General features: G+C 59.6%; 3 protein-coding genes across 3 annotated transcripts; 1 reads left to right on the top strand and 2 right to left on the bottom strand.

Moving 5' to 3' along the window:
- Window positions 1-4010: 4010 nt before the first annotated feature.
- On the bottom strand, window positions 4011-5162 carry BXZ73DRAFT_55808 (uncharacterized protein; the record flags this gene model as incomplete). Its single annotated transcript, XM_048021400.1, has 5 exons — window positions 4011-4558; window positions 4618-4692; window positions 4755-4846; window positions 4908-4948; window positions 5001-5162. The coding sequence occupies 5 exons, from the start codon at window positions 5160-5162 to the stop codon at window positions 4011-4013; spliced, it is 918 nt and encodes a 305-aa protein (XP_047872006.1).
- Window positions 5163-14381: 9219 nt separating this feature from the next.
- Window positions 14382-22177, top strand: BXZ73DRAFT_55806 (uncharacterized protein; the record flags this gene model as incomplete). Its single annotated transcript, XM_048021398.1, has 24 exons — window positions 14382-14656; window positions 14712-14820; window positions 15021-15330; window positions 15639-15750; window positions 15854-16190; window positions 16251-16470; window positions 16520-16715; window positions 16776-16838; window positions 16895-16938; window positions 16990-17114; window positions 17174-17412; window positions 17473-17513; window positions 17572-17629; window positions 17685-17721; window positions 17785-17904; window positions 17962-18045; window positions 18108-18667; window positions 18730-19078; window positions 19128-19274; window positions 19338-19888; window positions 19945-20358; window positions 20415-20741; window positions 21066-21849; window positions 21929-22177. 24 exons carry the CDS (start codon window positions 14382-14384, stop codon window positions 22175-22177), a joined length of 5751 nt encoding a protein of 1916 aa, XP_047872005.1.
- A 260-nt stretch (window positions 22178-22437) lies between these two features.
- BXZ73DRAFT_55803 (acid protease) lies at window positions 22438-23878 on the bottom strand (the record flags this gene model as incomplete). Its single annotated transcript, XM_048021396.1, has 4 exons — window positions 22438-22609; window positions 22678-23084; window positions 23139-23652; window positions 23703-23878. 4 exons carry the CDS (start codon window positions 23876-23878, stop codon window positions 22438-22440), a joined length of 1269 nt encoding a protein of 422 aa, XP_047872004.1.
- Window positions 23879-24129: the final 251 nt, after the last annotated feature.

The raw sequence follows: 24129 nt of genomic DNA, 5'->3' as shown, positions 1-24129 counted from the left end.
GGCCGAAGTCACGCTTGAACTGACCCAAAGTGCGTTTTCGCCTCCCTCCCACAGATATCATGCCGGAGAATTCGAATTGGGGCAGCCACGCTTCATCCAATACCCCTCACGCAGCTTCAACATAAGCGCTGGTCATGGGATCGTAGCCGACGGGTATCAAATCTTCGACTTTTCTCATTTGAGAGATGTTTGCGAAAGATCGTGCTTGTTTCTGCACGGAACGACGTCGTTCTTTTTGAAAACGAAAGTGAGAACATGTTCCTACCAGCGTGTGAATTTTCAACATTATCGGACGAGGGACGGGACCGCCAGACCAGATTTCTCAACACTGGGGGCATTTCTCATCACTGGGGTCGGACTAGTAGAGCCCCAAGTGGCTAGTGCCCCGGGGGCCGGTGGGACGGGGGAAGACGCCGGGGATCAAACACTCGCCCGCCCTTGACGTGGGCGCGCGAGAGACGAGCCACGACGTCCATGTGCTCGCGCGGAGGGTTCACTAGGGTTCGTCGCGGGCGCCGCGCTAGCACTAGCAGCGTCAGGGCGAAGGAGCGACGGCGTGTGGGCGAAGCGTTTGGGTTGGAACAGGACGGCGCGAGGTGCCGTGAGGGCCCGGTGGTGGTGCGATTCGGGAGGGGTCGACGAGCGCGAAGGGAGGTGCGTGGACGCTCGACGATGGCTATTCGGCCTATGTGGTGTGCTAGAGCTGGCGCTGACCTTGCTCCTGCCTCTCTCGCGCCGCTCGGGATAGTAGGATCCACACTCTAGAGCGGCCGGCGAGGCCATCTCGTATCGCGCGCCGACGCGCCGACGCAAGCTTTGTCGCGCGCGCGGTGGCTATCTCCTGGCCATTCCTACTCGGGTGCCTTCAGCTCGCACACCCGCGCAACTCAATGCGCATATCTGGCTAACTTACTAGGCGTATCTGGAGTTCTCACTACGCTGGGGTGGAGGCTTGTGATTGCGCTCGGGCCCGACGTTTCTCCTTCAACTCTCAAGGCCTCAAGCTTCACGGCTCACGGCACGGACTCACACCCGCAGCCAAGTGGCAGGAAGCTCTCAGCACCCTCGGAGCAGTACCCACTGCGGCCCGGCGCGCGGGCCGCGCCCCCTGACGGACGCGCGGCGCACAACGTTCGTACTTGGACGGCTTAAGAATCTCTGTCTCCCTCGACATCCGGCGGTGGACGCAACGGAACGTCGACCGTCGAACTCCGAACCGCACCGCGTACGTACCTCCTATCGCGGGAGCGCCGTCACTTTGACTTGTCCTCGGTCCGGCACGCCTGGCGCAGCGTACGTACGTACCCGTTCTGCCCGTTCTGTGTTTTGTTTGTCCTTCTCGCGGGCGCGCCTGACCTCCCGCTCCCATTGGCCCCGCCTGGGGAGCGCGAGGATACGACGTCGGAAGTGGTGCTGAACGTTGAGGCAGCCAATGCGCGCACCCGTGCCGGCGGGCCAATGGGGCCGGGCGAGCGTGGGGCACGGCGGGAACGGGCGGGCGCGGGCCCGCCTTCCTCCGCCGTTCCCTCGTCGTCGGCCGTCGCACGCGCGACCGAGGCCCGAGGCTGGGACGTGGGACGGGCGGCGGCGAGGCTCTCTCGGGACACACACTGAAGAAAGGCGGGAGCGGGGGAGACAGAAGCCGGCGGATGTGGGCGAGACGCACTCGCTCTTGCGCGGACCTCGCGCGCGCGCACTGTGAACGGTCGGACGCGGGCCCGTGCGCACCACGCGCGCGGGGCACGGAGACTGGGCCCGCGGGCCTACATGTGTCGCCTTTCGTACCGCGATACGCGCGCGATCGCGCTCGCGTATCGCGGCCGGCAGCAAAGTCCGCGACGCAGCGCGCGGACCTCCCCCCAGGGCCCGCGCGATGCTTCGCGGTTGGCGAGGGAGCGCGGGCCAATGACGACGGGCCGCCGGTGAATTTTGTACGTGCGTACGCGCGCTAGGTACATCGAGCCGCCGGCGCGGAGTCGGCGTGGCGACGTCCTGCGTGGTGTTTGCGTGCCCACGACGGCTCTCCGCGATGACGCTGCCTGCCGTCTGTATGACATATACGCGCACTGATGGAATTTCGCGGACGCTGGCGACGTCCGATCGGACGAAGCCCGAAGGCGCGAAGCGGGTATCGGGCCTCCTGGTTGAAGTTACGAGAGAGAGAAAGAGCGCGCGCGCTCGGAAGGCAAGCCAAGTCTTGCGCTACGCGAGACTTCGCTCGTCTACGAGCTTCTGAGCCTCTTGATCTGGCGCCGGGCGAGTGAATTTGTCTGCGCCCCGGCGGGACGCTGGAGGAAGCCCCCGCGTTCGTGTCCGGCTTTGTGAGAGCGCGAGGTTTGGCAGGGGGGAGAAGGGCCAATGGCACCAGAGGGCCTGCCGCTCCGCGGGCCCGAGAGGCATGTGCGCATCGCACGGATTGGGACGGGCGGCGCGGAGGCGCGGGACGTGTCGAGATTTTTTTGCTCTTTGAGCTGGTTGTCCGTCCTAGGCGGGCGAGGGTGCGGGACGGGGGCACTGGGCTCGGGGCTCGGGGCTCGGGGCTCGGGGCGCGACCCGACCCGAGCGCGCCGCGCACGACGCGCCCTCCGCCCTGCCGCTTCTCGAGCGATGTCCGCTGGGCGGGCGGGTCGCTGCCGTGGCCGTACGTACGTGCGCGCGCGCACGGCAATAGACGGCGCGGAACGCGCGCCGCGCGCCCGAGGTGCGCGCAGGATGCGGGATATGCAAGTCCGAAGAGGGGCTTGTCGCCCGCGTCGACGATAACGTCCGCCGCGTGTGGGCTTATCGCGGGGGGAGGCCCGCGCGCCGAGGGCGGGAGGCGGGAGAAGCGGACGGGTGCTGACCTCGTCGCCGGTCGGGCGTCGAGGGTGGGCGCGGGTTGAAGAGTTTGAGAGCGAAAGGCGGTATGCACGGTGGGGCTCGGGGCGGGGGCCGGGAGGTGGGTCGGGAGGATCGGTGCGGGCTGAGGGCAGAGTTCGCGGAGATCGCTGCGGTGCTAAAGGTAGAACCTTGAACTCTTGAACTCTGAACGCTGTTCTCGCGGTTCTGCCGATAGCGAGGAAGGCTCCTTTGCGGCGGGAGCAGGTCTCGGCGCACGAGGACGCGTGGCCGGTCAGCTTCGGCGTGGCATCGGTCGAGGACGGGTGTGTCGATTTGGTGGCAGCCACAGACTGTTGTTAGAAACCTGTCCATACGTTTCCTATGTACGGCTTGATAATCAATGAACAGCCGTTTTTGGGTCATTCGTTTAAAACTTCAACGATTGCAGGCGACGATCCTTACCAGTTGGAGCGCCGCCAAGGTTGTTCGAGTAACGGGTGCACTGGGGAGTCCATCCAAGCAGCGGGAACTTAGGAACGAGAGGGCGCGCTGTAGAGTTTACGGCCATCACTGCGCTTGATATCCGCATGCCAACTGAGGAAACCAGGGTTGGGTCTGTACAGTGGTGCGGCTCGCATAGAAGAATCCAACAGCGGTCTGAACGTCATGATCGACAAATTGCGTGGGAGTGCTTTCTGGTGACGATGAGGTTGAACACAAGCCTCGATCACATCCGTGGAAGTGAGGTTAGGCTCTGAATGAGTCATGAAATTCACGATCTCCACTCGCCTAATGTGTCGCAATTAAGCCAGTCTATGAGCCAGACGATCAGTTCCCTGGAACGGTGGATCCGCGCAGAAGAAGAACAGAATGTCGGACTAAATTTTGGACCCACGCGCAAGGAGGCCTCAGCTACTGACGGGGACGTCTTGTGGATCGCATATATTCGCGAAGGTCGGCTTGGAACGCTGTGTATGTCTAATGAGCGAAGTCGATCGAATCTCGGCGAAAGACACACTCGTACAAGTATGCGCGGCGTGATAATGTTGCCCAAGCTGACTGAACGACATGCACCCGTCATGGCCACCAATGGTAGGATGATCATTCGTAACGGGCTGGTCTTACATCGTACCCGACGGCGCTCTCTGCTAACCCCCTCCCCTTGCTGGACCCATCCGGTCGCGCGAGGCTCACAGGCGAGTGACGGACCACTCGAGTACATGGAACGGCGCGTCGGTGTTGTCCGGGTACGTCCCGAACAGCGTCTGCCCGCCGATGTCCGCGCGGAGCCGCGCGCGGACCTCGCAGCGTCCGCCGGCGTCGGCGAAGAGGCCCTCCCACATCTCGCGCCAGCTGTCGGGGCAGTGGCAGTTCATGCGCGTGCCCGGCGCGGGGCACCAGAGCGCCTTCTCGGCCTTGCCGCCCTGCACGCCGAAGAGCATCGCGCCGGGGTGCGGCGCGAGGAGGCCCATGAGGAGGCGCGCGATCGCGGTCTGCTGGTCGTAGGTGAAGAGGTGGAAGAAGGCGCCGAGGAAGACGGCGGAGACGCGGCCGTGCAGGGCGGTGAGCGAGGTGACGGAGGCGAGCGCGGGCGCGGGCGTGGAGGGCGGGTCTGGGGACGTCGGGAGGAGGGGCGCGGGGGCGAGGAAGGCCGGGTTGAGGATGTCGCCTTGGAGGAGTGGGACGGGGAAGGTGGCGGGGGTGGAGCGGAAGAGCTCGTGGCCGAACTCCCAGAGTGCTTGGGATGGACTGTGAGCGGAACTGGAAGGAGGGAGGGAGGCGGATGCATGCGCTCACCGGGATGGAGGTCGGAGGCAATGGCGTTCTCGACAGGCCAACCGTCTACTACAGCCTTACGGACGTCATTCCCGACTAGATTGATGCGGACAAGACACTCAAAGACAGAACTGGAGTGCACTATAGGGGCGACGTACAGCAAGTACCCATATCGAGGAAGATCGCGTCCTTGCGGTCCTTTCCCAACTGCAGGAACTGAGGATAAGCAGGGAGCCGAGCTATCTTGAGCCTGATAGTGGGCACATGGTGAGTCCTTGAGGGCTTGAGAGTGCACCGAGACTTGGGCTCACCTCATGAACTCGAACATGCGGATGCACGGATACTTGTGGGCCTATGCGAGAGATCGGCCAAATCGCAGACTTGGAAAATGGGTTGGGACATACGGAGAAAGCCCTGGTCTGTACGGCTATGATGTGTCGCTTGAGCTCCTCGTCGTCTTGAATTCCGGTAGTAGCCTTCATGAACGCCTTCTCCTCTTCATCAGGAGTGTACAATGACTCGTCGAGGGTCTTGTGCCAGGCCGGGCGGTTGTTGTCTCCGGACATTGTTAAGTGGCGCGTACACTGTGGTTGTTGAAGGAGAGCTGGACAGAGAGGATGAGGATGGCGTTGGGGGCCACGGAAAGCCATAAATACCTGCACAGGAGGTGGCTTTCCACGGCGAATGGATCAGGTTCGAGAACGACGGACGACTCGCTCTCACGCTGCGAGACGGGCACCAGTGAAAAGAAGAGGAAGAAGTTGATGGAGAGTGATGGAGCCTTGGAGTCAGTCGATGGGTTTTGGATCCGAGACGTATCATGAGCCGCCGACCACTTGGTAAGAGCGAGGAGGATTACGGACTGCGAAGTGGTGGATGAGCGGAAGAGAGCACGTTCATCCGTCAAACGAGGTCTTACCTGCCACTAGCCACGCTTCCAGTGGGGTAGTCTCATGTCAATCAACTTCTTTGCAATGGCATGCTTCCATTCACACCAACGCGCAGGCAGCGTCGGAGACGGCTCTCCGGTAGCAGCATTGAGACGAGGGCATGGCGTCTGTGGAAACACCTGAGTTGTATGAACGTGCTGGCGTGAATCTGTGGGTACAACTGTCGACTCGACCTGGGGCCCAAGACCTTGTTCAAAGCCGCAAATTGTACTGATCAAGGGTCGGATCGTTCCTGCAGGCTTCATATTGAGTAAGTTGGTATGTTTCGCTTTAAACAATAGCCTCAAAACAAGTATGTTTACCGGTACGATCATTTGAGTAAGCCAGCTTTGACAGATGCTGCCTGACGCGCTCCTGAGGCGCCGGCTGGTTGATGATGTCAGCGCTTGAGCGATGTCCACGTGACCTCCTTCTGACACCAGCGAAGCGCGCGCTCAGTGCTGTTCCCCTCGACCTCCTCATTCTTTTGATACTCAGGGAGATATGCGTTTCGTTTCGTTCAAGTGTCTAGACACCTGGGTAACATCTGGGAGAGACCAAGGTTGGGTTATGGACATTAAGCGCTCATCTGAGTGGGACAACAACTAACGTCATTCCGTCCTGTTGGCAATGGGATTTCTGCTGGGCTCAAACCCGCACGCCGCGTGGTAACTTTAAACTGGTTCGGCGTCGACCCCGACGTAAGTGACGTCCTGGCTACCCCTCGCCGTCCAATCGTGCGCAGGGACACACGCACCCACGACACGCTCAACAGGAATGACGGCTCCTCCGGACCCCTCTAGGATGAGTGAGGTTCGAACGAGGCGCGAGGAACGAGCGCCTCGGCCGAACGGGTGCTTTCTAGGCGTGGGTTGCCGGTGGTTGCCGGATGAGGGAGACGCGCGCTAGCGCGCTAAAGGCTATCGCCTCTCGTCTCCTCCCGCATCGCACCCACGCAGCTCAAAGCGCATATAGTCACTAGAAATACGAGAAAACGCTCAAAAATGGTCAACCAACCCAACACAAGCGGTTCTTACCACCCGCAAGGCGTGGAAAAGCCCGAAGCTCAAGCTTACGGCACCGGCAAAGCCTGGAAGGCTCCCCCTGGCGCCGGGCAATCGCTTAGCTTCTTCGGTGATCACACGCACGCATCGTCTATCACCACAGGCACGGTACCACGGGTCAGCATGGATCCCGCAACCGCGGAGGGCGAAGGTTCTGGCCGGCCGCGCGGCAGCGCAGGCGGCCCCGCACGTGGTGAGCGGATCGACGCCGAGAAAGGGGTAGACCGCGGAGATGGCGGAGCGCACATCGAGGAGATGGCCGACGAGGAGATGATCGACGAGGACGCTGGCCAAGAGGATGTCGATGACCAGGGAGACGCCGATGGTCAGACGGACATGGCAGTGGACGAGTACGGCGAGGACGAGTTGGACGATGACATGGCCGAGCCCATAGGCCCTCTCAAGGAGGGCGCGAATGAGGTGGAGGTGCAGGAGTGGAGCATCGCGCTCCTAATGGAGCAAGGCTATTCTCGGCCCCAGGCCGTGTCGATGTACATTGACCAGAAGGCCGAGGCCGAACAAGAGTACCTCGACAGGGAGCGAGCAAGGCTCATCGCAGAAAGGGAGCAGGCGGTGATGGACGAGCAAGAGCGGAAGAAGAGGAAGGCCGCGAGGGCGGAAGAGCGGGAGCGCCAGGCGCGCAAGGAGGCCGCGCGCGAGGAGGCCGCACGTGAAGATGCCGCGCGCGAAGAGGCCGCGCGCGAGGCCGCACGCGAAGAGGCCGCACGCGAAGTTGCCGCGCGCGAGAGGTCCGCTCGTCAAAAGCGCGCCGGGGCGGCAAAGTCGAACACGAACAAGAAGGCCGTGGCGAAGGCTGCGGAAGTCATCCTGAAGACTTTACAGCGGCGCCTGCAGAAGGCTGCGTTGGCGAGCCCGACCAGCCCGCCCGGGGGGAGCCCCCCCCCTTCAAGCAGCGGCTCGGAAGGGGGCGCCGATGCGGCTTTCGATGCCGATGAAGACGCGGAGTCCCTGGTCGGGGATGGAGACGAAGAAGACGACATCTTCTCGAAGAACCGCGCACCCGTGGACCCGCGCCTGAAGACCATGCTGCGGCACGGCTACTACATCCCGCTGTCGGCTATGACGAATGACGCGTTGCGCGGCCTGCGGACCGGAGCGTCGGCACGCAAGCTGATCAAGTCGGAAGCCCTACACGGCGAGAAGAAACACCACATCCTCGACATCTCGACCTTCCCGGACGAGCGTCTGATGCTGAGCGCCGACTGGGAGGAAGCCTGGCGCAACATGCTCGACGGCTGTATGGAGGGAGTCGTGAAGCCAGCGGTCATCGCGCGTTGGCGCGAGCACGTGGAGTACATCAAAAACGAGGCCGACTTCAAGGTCTCGTTCCCCGCGCTTCGGGCATTCGACATGGAACTGCGCTACACCTGGTTCACAGAGGCCCCCGGGAAGAAATCAGCCTTCTTCGTCGGCAGCCAGACGTACGTGAAGGCAATGATGCTCGCGCGTCACCAGTACACGAGCTTCGGCGTCGGCACACACCCAACCGGAGGACGCACAGCCCCTTCGGACTCGCGCGGACAGCGGAACGGGGGCAGGTACTCGGGCGGCGGGAGCGGCTACAATGGCGGAGGCTACCCGGGCGGCCAAGCCGGCAGCGGTTACACTGGCGGCAACTCTGGCGGCAATCAGGCTGGCGGCAGCTCCGGTGGGAACGCCAACGGGAGCGGCTCGGGGGGCGGACACCCTGGGGGCTCAGGCGGGAAGGACAAGCAGCAGCCCTTTCAGCAAGGCAGGCAGCCTTTCGGCCGCGGGATGTTCTGCCTCAACTGCAACAGGGACGGCCACCGAGCGAGCAAGTGCAACTCGCAATTCAGCGCTGCCGGCAAACCCGCCTTCATCTACGGAAAGGGCATCAAACTGTTCACACGCGACGGGAACCACGAGATCTGTTCCGCCTGGAACGTGGGCGGAATTCTCCCTTGCAAGTCGACTTGGTGCCCGAACACGCACGACTGCCACCGGTGCACCTTCTGTGGTAGTCCCGACCATCCCGCAACGCAATTCGTGTGCACCCGTGCGTGAGCGCGTCACGTCGCCCTACGATCCGGACGCTTGGGAGTCGGCGCTGGACGAGCTTGGCATCAGACACAAGCACCCTTTCTTGGCGCGCTGGATGCGCGAAGGCTTCCCTCTTGGCGACATGTCCCCCATCCTGCACACGACTGTTCATGACAACTACCCGGGGGCCGAGACACACGCAGACTTTATCGAAAATTACATCAAGGGGGAGCGCGAAATCGGGCGCATGTCCGGCCCGTACACGCGCGAGGAAGTGGAGGAGATCTTGCAGGGACCGTTCATCTCGTCCCCGCTTTCCGTGGTTCCGAAAGCCAACGGCAAGCTGCGCTTGATCCAAGACTGTTCGAAGGAGGACGAGTACGGCCTGTCGGTCAACGGGAGGATAGACTCTGACCTGTTCCCCACGGTCTGGGGCTCAGCGGCGCACCTCGCAGACTCGGTGAGCACAACTTTCCTTATGGGGCCTCCGCAGATGCGCGCCCGAGGTCATGGCGCAGTCGCGCGGGGTGGGGGCTCAGGAAGCGCAGAGAGCGCGAGCCAGGCGTGGAGAGCGCAGGTCGGGCGCGAGGAGCGCGAGTCGGGCGCGAGGAGCGCGAGTCGAGCGCGGGAGCGCGGGACGAGCGCGGGGAGCGCGGGGCAGGCGCGGGGAGCGCGAGGCAGGCGCGGGGAGCGCGAGGCAGACGCGAGGAGCGCGAGGCGGATGCGAGGAGCGCAAGGCGGATGCGGGGAGCGCAAGGCAGGAGCGCGAGCGCGAGAGCGAGAACCAGGCGCGAGAGCATGAGTCGGGCGCGAGAGCGCGAGCCATGCGCGAGAGTGCAAGTCGGGCGCGGGAGCATGATTCAAACCCGAGAGCCAGAAGGCTAACCAAACGACGTGACTAGATCATCGCGGCACCGCCGGGGACTCAGGGGGCGACGATGGACATCGAGTCGGCTTTCAGAAACATACCAGTATACCCTGGCCACAAAGCGTACATCGTCATTCAAGGGCGGAAGGGCAAGTACGAGATCGACCATGGGGTCCCATTCGGTGTCTCGTCAGGCACAGGCGAGCAAGGGAAAGTGATGGACGCAGTCGTGGACGTCATCGAGGCCGTGGGGATGGGCCGGAACCACAAGTGGGTGGACGACCTCGCCAATCTGCGCTACCCACTCCAGGAGATCGCGCCAGGCGTCTACAAGTACGGGCACGACATCATGGACATCATCGAGCTTACAGCCCAGCTCGGGGTGCGGTGGAGCGCGCCGAAATGCTTCCCCCACGGCGACATAATCGACTACACGGGTTTCCGCTGGTGGATCGCGGCGAAGCGCGTCGGCCTCTCCGACGAGAAGCGGGCCAAGTACCTCGCCAAGACAGAGGCGACGAGGGCGCTCGTTTGCGAGAAGAAGGCGCGCCTCCGCTTCAAGGACGCGCAGAGTCTCCTGGGCACGCTTCAACACATCACCTTCGTCTACGTGACGGGCCGCTCGCGTTTGCCCAGCCTACAGGCCTTTATCGCGAAGTTCGGGGCCAACCCGCGTCCGGAGGCCGAGCGCTACCCGCAGAAGTCGGTAGTCACCGACATCAAGTGGTGGACCGAGACTCTGGGACGCGAGGGCATCACGCGCCAGCTCGTTGCGCGCGGCCCGCCCGTGGACTTCGGCATCTGGGTGGACGCGTCCTCAGAGTGGGGCGTGGGACTCGTCGCGGAGGGCGCGGAGGCCGCCTGGCGGTGGAGGGTCCCCCTGGCGGAGTGGCGAACTGCGGGAAGGGACATCGGCTGGGCGGAAGCGGTGGCAATCGAGCTCGCGGTGCTATGGCTGGAGGGGAAGGACGTGAGGGACGCCGACGCGTGGATCCGGAGCGACAATCAAGGGGTCATCGGCGCCATCGAGAACGGCAAGAGCAGGAACTTTCAGGTGAATCTAGTGATCCAGAGGATCGAAGCGGTCTGCATGGCCAGGAACGTGACGCTCCGGCTGGAGTACGTGGACACGAAAATCAACCTCGCAGATCCGGTGTCTCGCGGCGCCTGGACCGGCAACCCGACCTTCAAACCGAGCTTCGCGCTCCCGCCCGAGTTGGCGCTCTTCCTCGTGCCACATGCCTAAGACGGCGCGAGTCAAAAACGCGCCCGCGCGTGCGGGCGCGCCCGGCAAGGGGAGGGACGCGGACACGCGTGGCGTCGGAACCAGCGCGCACGCCCCCTCACCGCGAGCCCAGACCGGGCGAACTCCGAGAAAACCGAGAGCCGAAAACGAACTAAGACCATCCCCCTACCGACCTTTCGTACGAGCAGATGACCGATTAGCCTTGTGGACCGCACCGAACGCGATAGCTTCGCGGCAGAACCTATTGGGGATTGTACCGCAGAAAGACATCGAAAAAGTATTCATGCTAGTGTTGAATCGACTGGAGCCCGCGACACGGAAATGCTACGGAGCCGGCCTGCTGAGGTACCATCAATACTGCGACGACCGCGAGATAGCCGAAGACGCGCGTTTCCCAGCATCAGACATCTTGATGGCCTGTTTCGTCGCGAGTCACGCGGGTCAGAAGTCCCGGTCTACCATCGACAACTGGGTTGCGGGATCGGGTACTGGCACACCATGAACGGCGCGACCTGGAAATACACCGACATGCGGCTGTTGAAGGCAGTATGCGAGGGGGCAACAAAATGCGCGCCCCGGGGAAAGGACCCGCGGCCACCGGTTACCGTCGCGCACATGCAAGCGCTGCTCCGGCGGCTGGACCTGACTGACACGTTCGACGCCGCGGTCCTGGCAGTGGCGAGCTGCGCGTTCTGGGGGTGCAGACGGTAAGCGCAGACGACGCGCGAAGATCGCGGGCTAACACACACACACAGGCTAGGAGAGCTGACCATTCCGTCAGCGGGAGCATTCCGCGCGGACAGGCACGTCGCGCGCGGGGTGGCAGTCAAGCGAGGCACAGCCACGACAGGTGGCGCCTTCGCGTCTTTCCACATTCCGTGGACGAAGTCAACCAAGCGGCAAGGGGCGGACGTCATCCTTCGGGAGACTGATGTAGAGCCATCACCAGTGAAGGCGCTCACGCACCACCTCCACCTCAACAGCGCAGTGCCGACGGACGCCCCACTCTTCGCGTTTGAGACCCCCGGGGGGACCTGGGCACCAATGACGCGCGACTGGTTCTTAGCGAGATGCCAAGCCGCTTGGAGAGACGAGGGCCTCCCGCCTCTGACCGGGCACTGCTTCCGGATCGGCGGCACGACCGAGTGGCTCATGAGGGGGACAAATCCGGACATTGTGGCGGCGCTGGGCAGCTGGCAGTCGCGCGCTTTCCTCAAGTATTGGCGTAGTATCGAGTGCATTGTACCACTATTCCTGTCCCAGGCGTCGAACTCGGCGAGGGTACTAACAGCGGCAGACTCCATGAAAAAGTGGACTAAGGCCAAAAAACTGTAATTCATACTGTCACGCTCACTGTTTGGGTGAGCCGCGGCTCGGTTTCCGCGACTGTTGGTGTTCGCGTTGGGTTAGTCGCGGCATCCCTCGCGCGGGCGGGAGCGTATCCGTGGGAAGCGGATCGATTGGTTGCAATCGAGCGGGGGTGGGAAGGACCGGGAGGGATCGCGACTCACACTCGCGTTCTGCCCAGCATCGGGCCCGACCTTCCCGGACGGGCGCTCCGCTTTTCCCTCCCGCAGACCAAGACCGAACACGTGGGGCGCTACAGTGACCAGAGCGCCCCTCGGCCATCGTTTCCCCTCACTGCCGGCTTGCCACAAGGTTCCCACCACGCAACTAGGAAGCGTGAGGTTCGAACGAGGCGCGAGGAACGAGCGCCTCGGCCGAACGGGTGCTTTCTAGGCGTGGGTTGCCGGTGGTTGCCGGATGAGGGAGACGCGCGCTAGCGCGCTAAAGGCTATCGCCTCTCGTCTCCTCCCGCATCGCACCCACGCAGCTCAAAGCGCACCCACCCACCACTCCCAGCGCTTTGGTTGTGAGAGTGGCGCAGAACGCGTCGCACTCCGGCCTCGCGCTCAAGCGGACCGTCCGGGATCGCGACTCACACTCGCGTTCTGCCCAGCATCGGGCCCGACCTTCCCGGACGGGCGCTCCGCTTTTCCCTCCCGCAGACCAAGACCGAACACGTGGGGCGCTACAGTGACCAGAGCGCCCCTCGGCCATCGTTTCCCCTCACTGCCGGCTTGCCACAAGGTTCCCACCACGCAACTAGGAAGCCTACAAGATTACCCGCCTTCGTGCCCTGGCCGGACGAGGTTGCGCTCGCTCGCGCACGTCCGCGTCAAGGGGACGGGGCATCGTTCAACGACCCACTGTTTTGAGTGACTATCGTTTTCTCTGGGTCTTCAAGATGAACGTATTTGTGGAACTAGTCGCGTAGTAAAGGGTTCATTTGCAGATAATGAAATGCCACGTCTTCCACATAGGCTCGACCTCATGTTGTGATCACTGATCACGCTGGAGATCTCGATGTCAGGACCACGTGGGCGGCAACACTGGGCGCTCATAGCGTTCACTGCCGCCCACAGATCATCGCCCTGGACGACGTCCTTACCGCAGCACAGTCCTCGGGCTCGGGCCTTCGCAAACTAGCGGGCCTTGGTGACCGAGCTGAAGCGCGCATGCCGCTGTCTCTCAATGCTCCTGCAGACTGCACAGATCATCGAGTCAGTGGTTGGTCCCCGGGCTCTGCTCGCTTGGGGTTGTTCAAATTCAAACTCAAACTCGAGTAAGTCCACTTCTGAAGATCTGAAGCTTCGTACCACTTCAATTGGACGTGTCATACTGATAACAGTGACAGACCATCATTCACCTTATGTAAGGTGCGCCCGACATGGGAACTAGAAGGCACCTTGGCCGCCAGAACGGCAAACCTTGTGCCTCGAGTACGCCTCGAGCAGCGGAGCGGCCTACGTTGTTAGCGCACAGATATTCGTCTGTTCACCCCTTCCCCTTCCCCCCCCATCTATCTCACCGAATTTCCCCAGAAACCCATCCAATGTCTTTTCAACTCTCCGAAGGCAAGCACACCGCGGCGCGCGTTCGTGGGCGCAATGATGGAAAAGTCTTCGTCGCCAAGCTGACCCCGGACCGACTGCGATCCCGTGAGGACGTTCAGCGGGCGATGGACGAGCTTTCTCAGGTCTTAGAACGCCCGGATACCAACGTCAATGATGTGCTCGACTGCATCGCGGGCGAGGGCGCCGTTGGTCTCCTTGAGCTCGTGGTCTCCAGTGAGTTTCGCTCGATCCTTCGCTCCTGCCTTGTTTGCACACCAACATATCTGGTTAGCGTGTTCTGAAGCGGCATTCGACCGCATCTTCGAGGCAGTCCTGCCGCCTCCTCCATACGGCTCCGAATACATGTCCTCCACGACGCTCAAGCTGGTCGAGCGTCTTGCGCGCTCAGGCCTTCCTGAGGATGTAAAGGAGTACAAGGATATCACCTGTCGTACGCTCGCGGTGATACAAGCTACCAATGACTTAATCCTGATCCTGCGCAACAAGAAAGTCGCCGATCCAATTTCCGAACAGCCCAGGGATATTGAAGGAGACGACGGGACGTCCACCGGTACTCAGAGGATCGTCGAATACGGAGCGGCTGTGCCTTCCTCCATTCATGAGGCTAAAAACCTTTTGGAGATCGTGATCTCAGAGCAAGTGGAGATATTGCAGGTACGTCTCTACTTCACTGGATGCACCGTGCCTGAATGTTGATATACCCTCTCTGCGAAGTACTTTCTCCCTGCGCTCCGCTCTATGACGCTCACAGCGTTCTTTTGGGCCGAGTATCTACCGCGTGTCCCTTTGGGTACGGGAGCACGTGTCGCTACATCAGGCGTCAGCCCCAGTGTCTCGTCGACTACGCTTCGAGCACTCGCTCCTGTGGCTGCGTCGACTCGTAATGGCGAGAAGAAGAAGAAGAATGGCTCGACGAAGTGGGACATTGATTTGTCGAAGGAAGCGGACAAGGCTCTTCGACGAGCCGAACGCGCGGGGGGGAACCGTCTTCACATCATCGTCAAGAAGATACAGTGCGTCGTTGAAAAAGGACACGGTCTGTGGTTCAGCCTAACGTTGGGTATACAGCGAATTGCGCGAAGGACACTTTACCCCCGACAACCACAAGATGATATCCGGCTGTGCAGATCGTTTTCCTATCTACGAGGCCAAGATGGATCGGGATTCCCGACTTGTAGTGAGTGATTGAACCATACTATGTGCCGTGCCACATGAATGCTCTTTACCGATATGACTTTCAGTATTACATTGGGCTTATAAAGCTCCCCGAGGTTAGTTGAGTGGAAGCATTGGTCGCTTCAGCTGCTGATCGCTCACTTTTTCCAGGGACAAAAGCAAAGTCTGTGATATCGGTGTGGGTCTCTTCGCACGACTGAGCGGACTTTTCTAGTCATCAATATATGCGGCATCCACACGCACTCCCAGGTCAATAGGAAGCTCTGGAACGATCTAGGGAGGCAGCTCTACCTCAACTATGGCGCCGAATATAGGCAAAGATGCATGGCACGCGAACGATTCAAAGAACGACGTGGAGACCACGTGGTCTTCCCGAAGCTGTTTCCAGATGCAGCGAAACCAGATCCTGTCGCGGGATTGTCGGCATCGACGTCGCAGTCTGCAGAGCTGGTCGCAGTTGACCCCAAAGAAGCTGACGAGGTGAGACAAAATTTTGGGGATCATACTGGGAGTTAAACGTTTTGTGTGATAGTTGCAGTCCTGTTTGACGTATGTGCAATCCTCATACTTCCGAGACCACCGGGCTAATATCACTTCGATATGATGGGTTCAGCCACGCGAAATTCGTCGCCTATGACCGAGTAAGTCGCATTCTCCGCCTACACACATGTCACTGAGTTGAAGTTGCGTCACAGCGCTACCTAGCTTGTGAGCTTTTCCGCGGAGCTTGTGCGTCCGGACACTGATCTTGCGAGAAAACAGCTGTCGTAGCAGGTCTGTCCTGGGATAAGACAAGCGCCGTCTTCCGCCTTCAGTAAGTGTGCCCAAGTACGAACACGAATACCCTAGACTCATGCATGCCCAGACCGGATCAGGAAGAGTTACGGAAACACCAGTCTTCATGCTATGTGCTGGGTACGTTCCGCTATCAGTGGTTCAGACGCCAAACTGATTACTCGACGAAGGACGCAGTGGCACAGGGTGAGTGACGGTCTGTATACTCGAGACAAGAACTGAGGCAAGTGCACATGCAGGAAGACGACGGTTATTGTCTTCAAGATGCTTGACTTCGAGTTTGATCAACAATGGTACAACGACGCCGGTGAACCTCCCCTCCAGCTCTTCATATCCCAGAGCGAGGTCCTCGTCCAACACGTGCGAGGGTACTACGACAAGCTCCGGGAGTCGATCGAGATCGGCAACATGTCGACCACGGCGTTGCACGGGATGGCCGCCAAGCGCGACGAGGATGAGGCGCGGATTGAAAGGCTGGTAGACCTGGACGACGCGGCGGAATGGGCGAAGGACATACCGCAGCGGTACGGCGAGCTCCAGGCCCGCCACTTCCCGCTCTTTTTGAGCTTCCCTCGTGTGCGTTATCATGATCGCTTAGCTTCCTTGTGTCCTGCTGATTACTCAACACATGAACAGCTATGTCACCTGCTGGAGAACGAGTTCCGTCACATCGTTGCCAACGAAACTGTTGAGGCATCGAAACTCGCAGGCCTTCGTAACGCCTTAGGGATCAGACCGAGCGACCGAGTTTCACGCTTCGGTTCGATGGGGAGTCCTCGCCCACAGCTCCTCGACTACGATATGTTCTTGCGCTTGTTCTGGAACCAACATGCCCGGCGATCGAAACACGCTCTCAGTGAGTGAGGCCGCAACTCAGAGAGTCCATAACTGACGTACCGAAATAGGTCCCGAGTTGGTATTCTCGGAAATCATAGGAGTCATCAAAGGGTCCGAAGACGCTATACGCAGTGTTCAAGGATTCCTTAGTAGGGAGACGTACTGTGACACAGCTCAACGCGAAGCGATATACTCCCATTTCGAGTACTATCAGGACAGGAGGAGCCTCATGGTCGGAGTGTGGTACTACGACGCCGCGGATAGGTCAGTTGCTTTCGAAAGCTGAGTTGGCTTACCCTTGTAACGTGCTCTTTTGGCGCACAGAACCAGGGCGCTGATAAGATGTTTGGACATCGTTGGAGTGCCAGGCCTCGCCCTTGCGAACATGTATGTCGTCGAAATGACCCATCACTGGGGATGGCACCGGGCTAACAAATATGCAGCTTTGTCGACGAGTGTCAGGACAATCTATTGGCTGATACGATCCGTGAGTACGGATGCTCGGTCTAAATACACTAGTGTTGACTTTCACTCCCAGTCTTGCGGCACCTCTGTCCAAACCCTCATGGTCTCTTCTGGGCCGGGGACACCGCGCAGACAATCTCCACGAACGGCGGGTTCCGATTCAGCCAACTCAAGGCCTCGAACTATCGTATAGATCAGGTAATGTCGCACGCGTAGCTCGTCCACTTGCAGGCTGAGGTGACACCTCACAAACGCAGCGTATCTACGACGGCAAGAAGCTCGTCCAACCCGATCCCCCCATGTTCCACTTGGCGGTCAACCACAGATCTCACAGCGGCATCGTGCGCTGTGCGCAAGCGGTGGTGAACTTGCTCCTCGAGCACTGGCCCGACTCTATCGACCGTCTCGGGGAAGAGAATGGCTCCTGTCCAGGCCCGGAGCCGCTCTTCATCACGGCAAAAGACCAGAATCAACTCCATGTAGCAGTGTTCAGGACGTCGTGAGTAGTTCTATTGAAGCGTCGATAATAGCCCTAACCTGCCCGAATCATTGGAAGGGAACGAGGGGGCGCGCCCGTAGACTTCGGTGCAAAGCAAGGTAGATCGTTTGCTTTACTGCCCGTGTTCGCAGTGGTCACTCATCGACGTTCGAACAGCCATACTCGTGCGTAATGAGGCCGCAAAGGAACGACTCAAAGATGTTGGGCATGTCTTGTAAGCTTGCCGTGGCGTGCAAGTACTTTTCCTCGTCGTGCTGACCATCTTAAAGAACCATATACCAAAGCAAGGGCCTGGAATTCGATGATGTTTGTCGTGTTACTTCTGTTTGGACGCGTCCGACCTGCTCACAGGGCCACGTTCTGCTATAGGTGTTACTGTACGACTTCTTCGAAGATTCAACAGTGGATGAATCCTCGTGGCGTGTTGTGCAAAGCGGATTGCCCGGGGGCCACATTCCCACGTATGTGGACAGTGGGCTTTGTCGGGAGGTAAGCGAGATGCCTTACGTCGTACACCCGGATCCTTGGGCACTAACGAGTTCGTAGCTGAAGCATTTGTACGTTGCAATGACTCGAGCTCGGAAGAATCTCTGGATTGCGGATAGTTCTTGGCGTGCAGAACCCATGAAGGTGAATCCGTCGTCGTATCATTTCTCGCGTGTTCAAATGTGGCTAACCTCCATTTCATGTAGCAACTTCTGTCGTCTCTAGGTCTGATCAAGATCCATGACCCGGCGAAACCTCTCCCCACCCTGACACAGTCCTCCACTGCCGAGGAATGGGAGACGCAAGCGCGCACCTTCTTCCGCATAAAGCTCTACGCAGAAGCGAAGCGCGACTTCATGCGCGCCGGGATGGAGCACGAGTGCCATGTCGCGGACGCCTACCTCCTCCGCCAAGAGGCCGCCCAGTCGGAGGCCGTCGACGCGCGCACCAGGAACGCCCGCGAGACCGCGTACTGCAGCGCGGCGCGTGCGTTCGTCGCCGTCGCAGACGAGGCGCCAGACTCGTTCGACCGGCAAAACTTCCTCCGCACCGCCGCGATGTGCTTCGTCGACGGCGGGGACACCTTCAGCGCGGCGCAGCAGTACGAGGCGGCGGAGCTGTACGACGAGGCGGCGATGCACTTCCGCAAGGCGGGCAAGTTCGACCACGCGACCCGCGTCCTCAAGCGGCACGAGGTTTCCAAAGAGGTCAGGGAGGGGATTATCAACGTCGCGCGTTTGCATTACATCAAAGAGAACAAGACTGCGTGAGTCGGCGGTACTGATGCTTTACCTGATGGTGATTTCTGACTATATTTCTTGACTGAAGCGAGGCTAGGGAGCTGTTCGAAGACGACGACGAAGTTGTGGAGTACATGGACGACTACGGCCTCAGCACCGCCAGCGCAGCATTCCTCGAGGGTCTCAACAGAAATCAGGAGGCAGCTGAGCGGCTCTTGCGAGAAGGAGACATTCTCAAGGCCGTCGAACTCTTCCTTTTGGATCCGGGCCGTGACATACCGAAGGCTGCGCGGACCGTATTGGATGGTCTTTGGCGGAGGTTGCCTCTCCACGCGCCTAGAGAAATCCTCGCAGATCCTGTCGTAAAGGCCCTACTAGGCCACGCCAAGCGATTGAGTGACTGTCTCCCACAGGATGAGTTCATGGTGGCAAAAGAGGTCAGTGGCATGGTTGATATGCTCGGATCGTGACTGACTGGACGCATAGTTGAGAGTGTTTGATGCGATACGCCGATGCGACCTCTCGACCCTCGAGAAGCTTGGCGGAGGCTTCCTAAAGGACGCGCTAATCCCGCCTGCAATTCTGGCGCTCAACTACGTGTTCGCAGAAAAATTCTCCCTCATCGAATCTGCAGTAGAATGCAAGACAACCCTGAAGGAGGAGGAGTACAAGAAGACCCTCGAGGACGCAACCAAGCCACTTACAACTATCCTCAAGAAATCGGAACACGAAGGCATCCAAACGTTCTTCCAGTCCTTCTTAGGATACGCTCGCGAAGTCCAACGCCTGTCATGCGATCCGGATCCGTGCGCAAACGGGTCCCTGCAAAAATTGTTCAACTTTAAGCCACACACAAGCGACGACCATTTCGAAGTGCCGCAGTCCTCTTCCCTATTCGCGTCCTGCCGGACACTTGCCTCGACCACCGAAGGGCAGTTTCTCGTCGTCAGCCGATGGTCGTTGGAAGAAGTCGTTAAGAAGGACTTGCGTACTCTGCTCCAGCGGAGAGTGCAAGCACAGAAGGAAGTCGCGTATTCGCTCCACTATCTCAAACCATGCATGCAGTCGGCGGCTCTCAACACGAAATGCACACGTAGAGATTGCCCCAACTTTCACGTCCATCCCAACCCGTCAGATGCCATCACGACATACAATCGCGTCGTTCACATACACGTGTTGGAGATCATGATATACCACACACTATATGCCACCGACATCAGATATGCCGAACGCACAAGGCAGCAACGGTAAGAGATCTCGTGACTATTTCTTCTGGTTTCAAATTTAAATACCTCATCATCAGAGCTTGGCTTCGAAGACTATACGAGGCGCTCCTTCCATCGACCGTGACCCTTGGATCCCTTCATCTACTCATGAGTACCGTTGGAATACACCTTCCTGACGCACATCGCGTCGTGGTACAGTGGATTCAAGACCTCCTCAATCGACTTCACCCGGTTTGGCAGCGGCCCTCTGAGGCATTTCTCACGAATTTCATGCGCGCAACGCGACTTGCGATGCTTTTCGACCGACAAACCGCTGTGCGAGACCTTCGCCGTGTTCCTCCGTTGGTTCGTAGCAGATGGTGGCTACAAGAACTCGTACAACAATCGCCAGGATGCCCCCGGCCCAGAAACCATTACATTCTGGACAAGTTCGTTACGTCAATGATCCGCCAGACTCCGTTGTCGCTCCAGGACGGGATTACATTCGTCGAGTGCGTATAAACTTTTCGTCGCTTGTACATGGTTACTCACCAGTCATTATCTTCAGCCATCTTCTTTCCCGTCGTATACCCATCGACATCAGTGTCCTGTGCGACTACCTGGATCAACTATGCGGCGCGCTTGCGACGGCTGCTCTGCTCCACCATAAGGGGTCGCTCGACTGCTTGACTGTCCCAAAGAGCTGGTTAGTGCAGGTTCTCCGCGACCTAGGAGCGAAGGACCAGACTCCTCAACATGTCTCGCGGCCTCAGCAATATGGCCTATGCCTTGAGAGGCTCTTGTTTGTGCTCAGCCAGAGCGGTCCATCTGCGGGTATACTTCATTCCATCATCACTCTCCGCATTGTCTTCCTGTGTTCTGAGTTTATCTTTCGGTCCTGCAGAATATCTGATGTCAGAAAATATTCGACTCTCCGACTCTCGTCCTGTCGGCTTCAAGCATCGCGCGATTTATTTCCGACGAGTGTGAGCAAGCTCGAATGTTGCATGTTCGTCGTCCTGTCAACTGACATGTATTGGAATACCTTCTAGATGCGTCAATATCGCCCTGTGTATGTCGAAGCCATGTCGTAACCACGTAATGCATCATATAACTGCGCCATATAGGGGCACACAATCTCGGGACAGTCGGTTACTCCTACAGCAGCAAGGTCAACGACATCATCGCCACTCTCAGTCGCAAGTTCGGCCTGTTCGAGCGGAGTCTATTGCCGTAAGCCTCAGCCATGTACTGGTCGTATTCGGAGGCTAACTGTTTTGATTCGGATTCGTGCCTTCATCATGGTATGCTCAAGACTCATCAATGCTAACGACTGGAATGCACGACGGGACTTCATCTTTGCTTCCTTCAAGGACTGTAAGATGGACGAGATGATCAAGCTCCAACACGTCTCGTCAGGCGTTCCTATTTCCACCGGTCCGCCCAGCCCAGTCCGGACGGTGGTGTACTCCGAGTATTCCGACATTTCGTCCACCCTGAAATTCCAAGCTCCAGCATGGTTCCGGTCCAGCCCCTCCATCGACGCCGCTCCTACGTCGACCAATTCGAACGCTTCCTTAGCGCCTGGAGACTGGGAGGACCCAGCTCCAGAACACGAAGAGCGTCGCGAAGACCCAGCTTACGATGCCGGTGGAGAACAACAAGAAGAATTCACTCCCGAGCAAGTTCGTGCTGCCGCGATCATTTGCAAGGTGTGCCTCGCCTACTTGGGGCGGAAGAATTCGGAGAAGGCTGCATATGAGGAGAGCGTTCGCGCGACGTTCATGAAGTTCCGCAAGCGGACTCGCGGCAAAACCGTGTCCCTCAGACAGCGGGCGTATCATTACCTCTACCTAGGGCCCGTCCCGCACCTCCTCGTCGCCGTTGAGGGGATCAAGAATCTGCTCCTCGCCCAGCAATCGGACGCGAACAAGGAGCTCGTCCGGTCAAAGGACCACCTCGACTTAGAGAAGTTGCAGGACACCTTGAATACCGCACGGTACGTCGCGCTCTTAAAAGCGGGCGAAGTGAAAGAAGTCGGCTAATTTACCTTGTTTTTACCTTCCATCGTACAGCGCAAAGTTCAAGGAAGCGGATCGCATTCTCAGGGCACTCGTCCCATCGGCCGAGGTCCACGATCGTGGAGACCCTGCGATGCTCCGTCAGTATGCGCTTGCTGCTCAAGCTCTCGTCGCTCGAGTCGACTGTTCTGGGCAGGATGCCACGGAGGCTTCCCGATGGAAAGAATGCATTGAGTTGACTCTGCGATGTGTGCGGAACTACGAGAGGGGCATCTCGCAGCCGATGATCAGATCTCTGGTTCGAGGGTAGACCTGCCATGTATGCTATGCCATCGGATGTCTGGACGGATGGTCCTCATGTATGCTATCTGTGTATGTTGTCTCAGCTTGTCAGTCGTTTATCTATTGCTGTACCATACCTCACTCACACATGTGCCGATGTCGATTCAAGAGGATCGAACGATGGTGAGAATGAAATGCAGGGATATCATTGCGTGTGCAGAGCAGGTCCGTGATGGTGCGTGTACAGGTATCTGGTGACTACATATACTACAGTCCACAGCAGCGCGCTTAAGCGAGCTCGGCAAAGCCGACCGCGGTGTCGTCGAACGAGAACGCAGTGTACACGTTCTTCATGAACGCGTCGCCGAGCAGCCAAACCTCGTCTCCAAGGCCGAGGTCCTGCCCGAAGAGCGCACCGACGCACTCCCCGGATCCGCTCTCAGTCTCGCCGAGGTTGAAGCTGTTGAGAGAAGAGAGAGCAGAATGCGTCAGCTTCAGGCGCAGGCAAAGAACCACAAGAATGCGCACTTGTCCTCGGTGACCTCCCACTGCTGGCCGCCCCAGGAGAACGCGACGGTGGGGAGCGAGCCGCACGGGTACGAGTACTCGCCCTGGGAGGAGTCGACGACGGCGGAGCCGGAGATCGCCTTGTAGAACGTCTTGACCGCCGACGGCGGGCCGTACATGAGGGTCGTGCCGGAGTCGATGATGGTGTCGAAGCCGGAGACGGGGGTCTTGCTGCCCGCGGAGATCTCCGCGCCGGGGATCTGCCAGAAGCCCTGGGAGTTGTCGACGTCGTGGAACTCGAGCGAGCCGGAGTAGAGGTCGCTGTTGGTGCCGCCGAGGTAGAGCTCGGAGCCGGTGGAGGCGAGGTAGAAGCCGAAGACGCCGGAGTCGACGGTGCCCTGGTCGACCGCGGTGTTGAAGAAGGGGTTCTGCGGGTTGGGGTGAGTATGTGGAGATCGAAGGGCGAGGACGTGGGTACGAACCTCCCCAAGGTTGGAGATCGAGGAGAACGCGAGGCCAAGGATGCCATCGATTGGGTCGGAGCTGAAGCTGCTCGAGAGCGTGGTGACGGCGGAGAGGTACTGCGACTTCGCGGTGACGCCCGCGACCTTGACGGTGTCGGTGTAGATCGGGCCGGAGACGGTGGAGCCGTCGCCGTACTCGATCTCGAACGTGCCGCTCTTCTTCGAGCTCGTGGAGGACGACGAGCTCTTGTACGTGTCCTTCTTCTTGCACGTCGAGCTAGTGCACGAGCTCGAGGGGACCCAGAGGTCGGATGAGCCGGTGTCGAAGTCGATGAGGAACGACTGCGCGGGCGTGCCGATAGAGATCTTGCCCGCCCACTCGGTGTCGTCGTCCTCGTCGGTGAGCGACTCGCTCTGGCGCTTGGCGAGGAGATGGTCGGGGATGACTGCGAGCGGCTTGATCTCCGCGCCCTGCTTGAAGACGTGCGAGCCCACGTTCTTCTCCAGGTTCATCAGGTTCGCACGGTGCTTGCTGCATCGGTGTGTTAGAACAAACAGAAGAGACGACGGCGGTCGGCGTACTTGATCGTCTTAATGGTCTCGATCTGAGCCTTGTCAGCGTTGAAGGTGCCGTCCGCGTTCGTCACGGAGGAGCGCTTGGTGAAGGGGACGGCGACGCCGCGCTTGGTGGTCGCGAGCGGGCTGGCGGACGCCATGAGGGCGAGCGCAACGGTGACCAAGGTAGCCTTGCAGAACATGTCGGCGTCGAGTGAACGAGCTGAGAAGTTGAGAGGTTCTGAGGGCTGGTGCGGGAGGTAGGGAACAGGAAAAGACCTGGTGAGGATCCAGCAAGGACGTTGGTCCGTCTTTATACTGCCGCATCGCTCTGCTAGTGATGAGGTGGGTATAGGCAACCATCACATGAAATGGTATGGACGACGCTGGAGGGCAATGCGGGGGAGCGGCGATTGTGCTAAACTTAGACGGTGCTGTGTTTAGCCAACTAGCG

This window comes from Epithele typhae (assembly GCF_022376455.1).
Source record: "Epithele typhae strain CBS 203.58 chromosome Unknown BXZ73scaffold_102, whole genome shotgun sequence".
Lineage (NCBI taxonomy): Eukaryota > Fungi > Basidiomycota > Agaricomycetes > Polyporales > Epitheliaceae > Epithele > Epithele typhae.
The sequence above is the reverse complement of the archived record's forward strand: the minus strand, read 5'-3'. Positions and strand labels throughout refer to the sequence as shown.